This window comes from Chrysochloris asiatica, unplaced genomic scaffold (assembly GCF_000296735.1).
Source record: "Chrysochloris asiatica unplaced genomic scaffold, ChrAsi1.0 scaffold00090, whole genome shotgun sequence".
Lineage (NCBI taxonomy): Eukaryota > Metazoa > Chordata > Mammalia > Afrosoricida > Chrysochloridae > Chrysochloris > Chrysochloris asiatica.
In genome coordinates, this window is record NW_006408608.1 from 11,578,610 (window position 1) to 11,588,063 (window position 9,454).

General features: G+C 41.0%; 1 protein-coding gene across 1 annotated transcript in view; it reads left to right on the forward strand.

Moving 5' to 3' along the window:
* The first annotated feature begins 3,661 nt into the window (after positions 1 to 3,661).
* The window catches only part of DFFA (DNA fragmentation factor, 45kDa, alpha polypeptide), a 20,107-nt gene continuing 14,314 nt past the window's right edge, over positions 3,662 to 9,454 (forward strand). Inside the window, exons 1-2 of the mRNA XM_006866395.1 lie at positions 3,662 to 3,810; positions 5,605 to 5,766. Of these exons, the coding sequence (XP_006866457.1) occupies positions 3,675 to 3,810; positions 5,605 to 5,766 (298 nt within the window). The 5' untranslated portion in view covers positions 3,662 to 3,674. The remainder of the gene's footprint in view (positions 3,811 to 5,604; positions 5,767 to 9,454) is intronic.

Below are 9,454 nucleotides of genomic sequence, written 5' to 3' on the forward strand. Positions count from 1 at the left end.
CCTTCAAAAGGTCACAGCCTTGGAAACCTGTTGGGAGCAACTCTACTTTGTACACATGGGGTTGCTGTGAGTTGGAATCAACTCCATGGCAGCTAACAGCACAGACCAATAAAAATCCAACAAATGAAGAAGAAATTTAAGCCATCAATTATTTTATTCTACTTGGATCAACAATAAGGAATCTCAGTGGGTCAGTGATTAAAGAACACAACTGCTAACCAAAAAGTCAGCATTTGAAACCCACTGATCACTCAGCAGGAGAAAGATGTGGACGTCAGTTTCCTAAAAGACTGTTGTTGTCGTTGTTAGGTGCCATGAAATCAGTTCTCCTCATAGTGACTCTATGTATAACAGAATGAAACACTACTTGGCCCTATGCCATCCTAACAATTGTGCTTATATTTTAGCCCATTGTTGTTTCCACTGTATCAATACGTCTCATTAAGGGTCTTCCTCTTTTTTGCTGACCCTTCACTTTATCAAGCATGGTGTCCTTTTTCAGGGATTGGTCCTTAACCACATGTCCAAAGTACGAGAAACAGTCTCACCATGCTGGCTTCTAAGGAGCTATTTGGCCATGGTGGTGGTGGTTATGTGCCGTGGAGTTGGTTCCGACTCATAGCGACCGTGCATGGGGTTTCCGAGGCTGTAAATCTTTACGGGATTAGAAAGCCTCATCTTTCTCCCGAGGAACAGTTGGTAGTTTTGAACCGCTGACCTTTCCCCATATTTCTTCCAAAACAGATTTGTTCATTCTTCTGGCAGTCCAGGGTATTTTCAATATTTTCACCAATACCATAGTTCAAATGAATCCATTGTTCTTTGGCCTTCTATACTTATTGTCCAGTTTTCACATGCATATGAAGATACCATAGCTTAGGGCAGGTACACCTCAGTCCTCAAAGTGACATCTTTGCTCTTGAACATTTTAAAGAGGTCTTTTGCAGCAGATATGCCTAAAGCAATACATCATTTGATTTCTTGACTGCTGGATCCAAGTTAAATGAAATCTTTGGCAACTTCAACCTTTTCTCTGTTTATCATGTGATTTACTGGGCCAGTTGTGAGGATTTTTATTTTTTATTTTATGCTTTTTTTGTGGATTGAGTGAAAGTTTACAGGTCAGAGGATTTTTATTTTCTTTACATTGAGATGCAATTTCTATTGAAAGTTATAGTCTTTGATCTTCAAGTCCTCTTTGTTTCCAGCAAGCAAAGTTGTATCATCTGCATATCACAGGTTCTTAAGGAGTCTTCCTCCAATTCTGACTCCATGTTCTTCTTCAAATAACCCAACTTCTCTGATTACTTGCTCTGCATATAGATTAAATAAGAATGGTAACGGATATAACCCTAAAGGACAACTTTCCTGATTTAAAATCATTTGGTGGTGATTATGTGTCATGGAGTTGGTTCCAACTGTCCCATAGGGTTTCCGAGGCTGTAAATCTTTATGGGAGTAGAAAGCCTCATCTTTCTCCCATGGAATAGCTGGTAGTTTTGAACCGCTGACCCTGCGGTCAGCAGCTACCTCTTCAGAGCTCTTTTAAAATAATTTAATATCTCCTTATTCTGTTCAAACAACTGTCTCTTGGTCTATATACAGATTCCTCATGAACACAATGAAGTGTTTTGGAATTCCCATTCTTCCCAGTGTTCCCCATAGTTTGTATTGATTCACACAGAATGTCTTTGAATAGTCAACAAAGCATAAGTAAGTATCTTTCTTGTACTTTCTGCTTTCAGCCTAGATTCATCTGATATCAACAGATTACAGCCTTGGAAACCCTATGGGACAGTTCTCATTGCCTCAATTGACAAACCCCTTACAAAACAATGTCTTAAATGCCTACACTTTTCTTATGACATAATATCTATCTCTTCGCCCAAGTTTTCATAAATAAAATATGAAAGGAATTGATCCATTTTGTTTTTTAAATACCTCCTCCCTATTAAGCAAGGAACTACTTTGATGAGCTTTTGTTTTGTTTTTAAATTATTGTTGTTATTAAGTACCTTCGAGTCAATTCTGACTCATAGAAACCCTGTACACGGTTTCCAAGGAGCGGCTGGTAGATTCGAAACACCAACCTTGTAGTTAGCAGTCCAGTCAGCGCCACACCAGGACTCCAGATTGCATCTTTCTCCCATGGAGTGGCTGTGGATTCGAACATCTGGCCTTGTGGTTAGCAGTCCAACTTGTAACCACTAGTTGCCAGGAATGTTATTTTCTCAAGGGGAGAAGGAGGGAAACAAACCAGACTTTTTGGAAAGTTGTAGTATTAGAAGAAAAATTAATGTATTGCCAAATAGCAACTGGAGAATCTCAAACGGTGATTTTTTTTACCCATTGCTCTCTGATTTCTTTGCATTCTTAAAATTTGAATCTTTTTATTTAAGTATTTTGTTTTGAGAACCCAAACCCAGTTTGCACAGTTAAAATAAGGAATCAAATGGGTGAAATGGTATCTTATGTTACTTTGTTGTATGTTTCAGTGAGACTAAAATTACACTCATCAATTTTTAAAACTGACTTCCTTCAAATTGTGGCAGAAAGATCTGCTTGCATAAATCTTTGCAGACTTGGAATCCCTGTGAGTCAGTTCCTTTGTGTCCTATAGGGTTGTTATGAGTTGGAATATACTGGATGGTGTGGGTTTTGGTCCTTTAAATTAGCATGAAGTTTGGAGCATCATACAGTTTTGTTTTGTTTTTTTCAAGAAAGGGAAAATCAGTTAGCAGAATGCGTGCCCAAGTGTCTTTATTAAGTAATTATGTATTAAGACACCTGGTCATGTTGAGTCCTGTTGTGGCGCTATAGGATGAGCACAGGACTGCTAACTGTAAGGTTAGTTGTTTAAAGCTACCAGTCGCTCTTTGGCAACCATACACAAGGTCGCTATAAGTTGGAACCAACTCTATGACACTGAACAGTTGTGCTGTGGTTTAGGAGTTAGGCAGCTAACCACAGGTTGGTTCAAACTTACCAGCAGCAAATTTCTAAAGGGAGTGGGAGATAAAGCTGTCTGCTCAGGTAAAGATTTAGCCTCTGAAACCCTATACAAGGTCCTATGAGATGGAATCAACAGATGTTAATGAGTTTTGTTTTCTGGATATATGCAAATAAGAATACTTGAAAAATCCGAGAATATATGTGAGTACTTCATAATGCAAAACGAATTCCTATAGCCCTAGTGAATGTGCAACGCATCTCCTAAATACGTACAAAGTTGGAACAAACTCCTATTGGGCATAATCACAAAATTTTAACAGAAACCACTTTTAGGAGTACTTGTTAGCACAGAACTGCTTTTAGGAGTACTGGTTAGCACAGAACTGCTAACCCCAAGGTCGGCAGTTCAAAGATTTCAGCCTCTCCACAGGAGAAATCTTTCTGCTCCCAATAAGATGTATAGCCTCGGAAATCCCTTACAGAGTCGTAATGCATTTAACAGCATTTCGTTTTGGATGGTGAGACTACAAATGCGGGTATGCGCGGGTTCGCAGGTGACTAGAAACGGCTAGAACTACACTACATCTCCCGGCGTGCCTTGTTCCCACGCATGATTTAATGGAAGAAAACTACATCTCCCGGCATACCATGGGGGGAGCGGGGACTCGTCTCACCCAGTTTCTCCGACTTCCTTCGATCTTTCAGGTCCAACCTTGAAGAGGATGGAGGTGACTCAGGAATCCCAGGCTACTGAGTCTGGGGAGTTTCGGGCGCTGAAACCATGCCTGCTGCGTCGCAACCACAGCCGCGAACAGCATGGCGTGGCAGCCTCTTGCCTTGAGGAGCTGAGGAGCAAGGGTTGGTACTGGACCGAGGCAGGAGGCTAGGGAGGGATAGGGCCGAAGAGGAAGTCGGGCGGAGACTGATCTAGGGTCCTGGAGACGACTTGGGGAGCCGTGTAAGCGCGGTGGAGCCTTAGGAAGCGGCAGTGAAATGACTCTTGTGTGGATAGCGCTATACAGGTTTCGGAGCGTTTTCTAGTCGTTTACAGGCGCTGAAACTTGATTAATCTCGTGTGAGACTCAAAATGGAAAGTATGACAGGCTCGGTTTAAGTATCTTATCCCAGATCATACTGATTTCGGAACAAAACCGCGCACTCACTATAGATCGCTAAAGTAGTACTGGGGCGCCCTAGCCTAGTCACTTGGGGGTGAGGGTAGGGGGAGTACCTGTACCAGAAAGAGGGAGCAGCTTCTGACTGTCCTGGAGGTCCAGACAGAAGGACGGTGTTGAGTGCATGGATGACTGAGATGACAGAAGTTCTGAGCCCCAGCCCCATGTTGTTTGCCCTTGCACAAACATCTCTGGACCCTCAGTTTTCTTATTGGAAATGTACGTATAATAGTTTTAGTGCTTCCCAGGACTGTTAGCACTCTAAGCTAGAACTGTTGAATTGAGCTGAATATTCAGATGACTTCCAAGTGTTATTAGCCCTTTGTGATTGATTACACCAGTGAGCTAGCCCCAGGTATGTAGTCACAGTGTAGTGCTGATTCTCAGAGGCACTTAAGTTGCAGTTGATTATATAGCAGTCAAAGCACTGCAACCTATGCTCTGGTGACGTGGCTTTCGCTGTGTAAACTACTTAATTTCTTTTCTGATACTAAGATTTTTTTGTCACTGAAAAGTGTATTGGGCTGAATGTACTTGCTTCAGAGACTTGTTTAAGGGTTTGTTTTTTGTGGCACCCCGGTCTACGCAGGGTTGTTCTATTTGGTTGGTAGACAAATTTGTCTACATATATTTGAAGTCTCTTGCTTTGGCATATTTCATTCTCATTGTCATCACTAAATGGGATAGTACAGAACTGCATAATAAAGCTGAAAAACCACTGATACATACTTTTTGTTTCTCCGATGATTTCCTATTGGTTAGAAAGGCTGCAAAGAAAGCTATTACAAAGAATAAAAAACATTTATTTTTAAAAACATTTATTTTGGGGACACTGGACACATAGAGAATTTTAAGATGACCACTGAGTAAGATGAGATATGACTACTTATTCACAAGGAATCAAACCAGTTTTTTATATAGTTTTTTATTCAGTGAGAGACTTGAGTACTTAATATGTGTGTTGTAGAATAGTTGTAGAAAACACATTTCCAGGAGTAAGACAAGAGTTAAATTCCAATTTTGCTTGGGCAAGTTACTTACTGAACCTTTCTTTTTTTTTTTTTTTTTTGAAATCTGTAAAATGGGAATAATAATGTTGTTATTGTTAAGTGCTATCGAGTCGGTTCTGACTCATAGCAACCCTTTATAGACTTTCCAAGGAGCAGCTGGTGAGCTTGAACCGCCAACCTTGTGATTCAAACGACTTTGCAGTCCAGTGCATTAACCCACAGTGCCACACCAGGATTCCGGGAATTATAATAGTACCTGCCATATAGGATTGTTTTGAGGATTAAATATTGTATATGAAAAGCACTTAGAACAGTGCCAGGCCCATGTTAGTGCTGTGTCAGCGCTGGGAGTTGTGGTTGCCAATAACTGCAGGCATAATTTCTTTATGGATATGAATTTGTACTTTGGATCTTGAATTCTCTAAAGGATGGAATTTTTGAGTTGTCAAATATTTTATTCCTCTCAGCTTGTGACATTCTGGCCATTGATCAGTCCCTGGCACCAATCACATTGGTTCTAGCAGAGGATGGCACCATAGTGGCTGATGATGATTACTTTTGGTGTCTGCCTTCCAACACTAAGTTTGTGGCATTGTCCGCTAATGAGAAGTGGGTCTACAGCAATTCAGGTAAGAAACGTTGGCTGTATCTAACTAAAATGTGTTATGCTGTGTGATACAATGTTCACCACCATTTTACTGCCCAGTCACCTGGTTGCAGTATGTCTGACTGTGTAAGCATTTATGCAGCCAACATTTACTGAGCTCCTTCTGTGTGCCAGACATGGTGTTAAGTCTTAGGAATCAAGGTGAGGGAGATTTGGGCTCTGTTCTCAAGCAACTCACAAATTATCAGCAGCTAAAATGCAGTGTGGCAGAGCTTACTACTGCAGGCTGGAGTCAGGCTTCCTGGGTCTGACTCCTGTCTCTGTTTACTAGCCAGGTGACTTTGGTCCTTATTGAAATAATAATTACAATGCTAATCTCCTTGGATTGTTATAAAGATAATATAACACAATATGTATAAATTAGGATTCCTCAACCTTGATCCTTTGAGGCCAGATAATTCTTTGTTGTGCAGAGATGTCGTATGCATTGGAGGATGCTGAGCAGCATCCCTGGCAATGCCCATTAGATGCCAATAGCACCCACCTCCCTAGTTGTGACACCAGAAAGGGTTTATAGATTTTGACAAGTGTCTCCTAGAGGGCAAAAAGGCAAGAATTAAGAGGTTGGCCCAGGATTGGGCAGTGTTTCATTCTGTTGTGCATAGGGTAGCTATGAGTCATTACCGACTCGATGGCACCTAACAAGAAGATAACAAAAAAAAAGATCAATACGTAGTCATTTTAGGAGGTAGCGTATGATCAAGAACCTATGATACTGAAGGAAGAAGTTCAGGTTGCACTAAAGGCTTTGGTGAAAAACAAGGCTCTAGGAATTGATGGACTACCAGTTAAGATTTTTTCAACAAATGGATGCAATACTGGAAGCATTCACTGGGTCTATGCTGTGAAATTTGAAAGACAACTACCTAAGTGATCAACTATTAGAGATTCATATTTGTGTCCATTCCAAAGAAAGAGCAGTCGAGAGCAGAAATTATCAAGCATTATCATTAATACCTCAATGTTAAATGGTGTTTGGTCTCCTCATCTTCACAAGGGGGAAGGAGAATCAAACTCAAGGTTAACTCTAGGCCATCTGCTATGAGGCAGAGTCAGACATGCCTCCACCCTCCAACCGACTTAACCATTTTGACACCAGCCATCCCTCCCATAGCACTCTGCGTCTCTGCTGGGTTCTCCATTTCATTGCAGTGGCCGTATACAACTTGGAGTTTATTACAGAAGTTAACAGGTTACAATTCAGTATCAAAAATGCTCAAGATACAGGTCTTTGGTCAGGACAGCCTTTTTCTAGTCATGTCCAAAGGCAAGCCTCTCTCTTGGTCCTTGACCTCTCAGCCACATGGCCCTTTGGCCTCTGTCCAGCTCAGGCATTGCTACAAAGCTCTTTTAGGGTTATCACAGGGCACTCTTTTCTCCTATAAGCCTCAGCCTGAAGGCACTCTACTTTAGCTCCATGGATCGACAAACCTAGCTCCCCATATTAATTGTCTGGAAGTACCTTACTCCACAAACTAGCTTTCTGCCTGAAGATACTCAGCTTTACTTGCTCTTTGGACTGGGCCGTCCACTGGTCTATCTTGTGCTCTGGCTCTTGGTTCTGCTTCTTCTGCTCCTCTACCACTCCTTTGTCATCACAGCTGTCTCCTGGATCAGGAGGTTCAACTCTTAGAGATCTCGGGGCCCAGAGGACATGCTCCATCCCTGGCTCTTTTTTCTGGATAGTAGTGAGAACCCCCTTCCTGGTTCTGAGATGGATCATTTTAAACCCACCAGGATGATAAAATTGGCCCATCTCCATGTTGAGAGTTCCAGTTTCTATGATCACAATTAGCCCTGTTATAGTCACTCAGAACGGAATTATATAATCCTATCAGCATCTTCTCCCACCTTCTTATACAGAAAGAAAAAAACACACCCATTCTGCTTAGTTTCACCTAGTTCTTTGGTGGGAGTTACAAAGAGTGACTAGAAGAACCGTATTAAGTAATTCACTGCACCACACACGTTGTTGTTGTTAGGTGCCATCAAGTCGGTACTGACTCATAGTGACCCTATGCACAGCAAAACAAAACACTACCTGATCCTGGGCCAACCTCACTACTGTTGCCACGCTTGAGTCCATCAATGCTGTCACTTGGCTAATCCATCTCTCTGGGGGTCTTCCTTTTTTTCTCTGACCCTCTACCTTATCAATCATGATATCCTTCTCCAGCGACTGGTCCCTCCTGACAATATGCACCACACACATACAAGTAAAATATTGCTGAAGATAATTTAAAATTGGTTGGAGCAGTACATCAACAGGAACTGTCAGAATTCAAGCTAGGTTCAGAAAAGGACATGGAACGAGGGTTACCATTATTGCTGCCAGATGGATCTTGGCTGAAAGTAGAGAATGTCAGAAAGATGTTTACCTGTGTTTTATTCACTATGCAAAAGCATTCTACTGTGAGGAACATAACAAAATATAAATAATACTGCAAAGAATGGGAATTCCAGAACACTTAATTGTACTCATGAGGAAGCTGTATATAGAACCAAGAGGCAGTTGTTTAAAATACTGTTTTTTAAAATCAGAAAAGGTGGGTGTTGACAGAGTTGTATCCTTTCACCATATTTATTTGATTTGTAATTCAAGAAGCTGGACTATATGAAGAAGAATGCAGCATCAGGATTGGAAGACAGCTCATTGAACTGCAATATGCAGATGACACAACCTTGTTTGCTGAAAACAAAGAGAACATGAAGTGCTTACTGATGAATATCAAAGACTACAACCTTCAGTATGGATTACACATTAGCATAAAACACAAATCTTCACAACTGAACCAGTAAGCAGCATCATCATAAATAGAATAAATATTGAACTTGTCAGAAATTTCACTTTACTTGGATCTATAATCAACATCCATGAAAGCAGCAGTCAAGAAATCAAAGTATTGCAAGGGACAAATCTGTTGCAAAAGGTAGATAATAGATAAGGAAGACTAAAAAGAATTGATGTATTTGCATTGTGAAGTTGTTAAAGAATATTGACTATACCATAGACTCTTAAAAGAACAAACAGATCTGACTTGGAAGAAGTACTTCCAGAAGGTTCCTTAGAAGCTAGAATGGCAAGACTTTATAGCTCATGTACTTTGGACATGTCATTAGGAGGGACCAGTCCTTGGAGAAGGACATCATGCTCAGTAAGTAGAGGGTGAGCATAAAAGAAGAACCTCACCCAATTAAAAAATGGGCGCAGGACAAGAACAGACACATCACCAAGGAAGAGATCCGGGCAGCCAACAAACATATTAAGAAATGTTCACGATCATTAGCCATCAGAGAGATGCAAATAAAAACAATAATGAGATTTCATCACACACCAGCAGTAACAGCAAAGATCAAAAAATTAGATGACAATAAATGCTGGCGGGGATGTGGAGAGACTGGGACACTCCTACATTGCTGGTGGGACTGCAGAATGGTCCAACCTCTCTGGAAAGCAATATGGCACTTCCTCAGAAGGTTGGAAATAGAAATACCTTATGATCCAGCAATCCCTCTACTTGGTATTTACCCACAAGAAATGCGAACCATAATATGAGTAGATATGTGCACACCAATGTTCATAGTAGCACTATTTACAATAGCAAAAAGATGGAGACAGCTGGAGTGCCCATCAACTGAAGAATGGATAA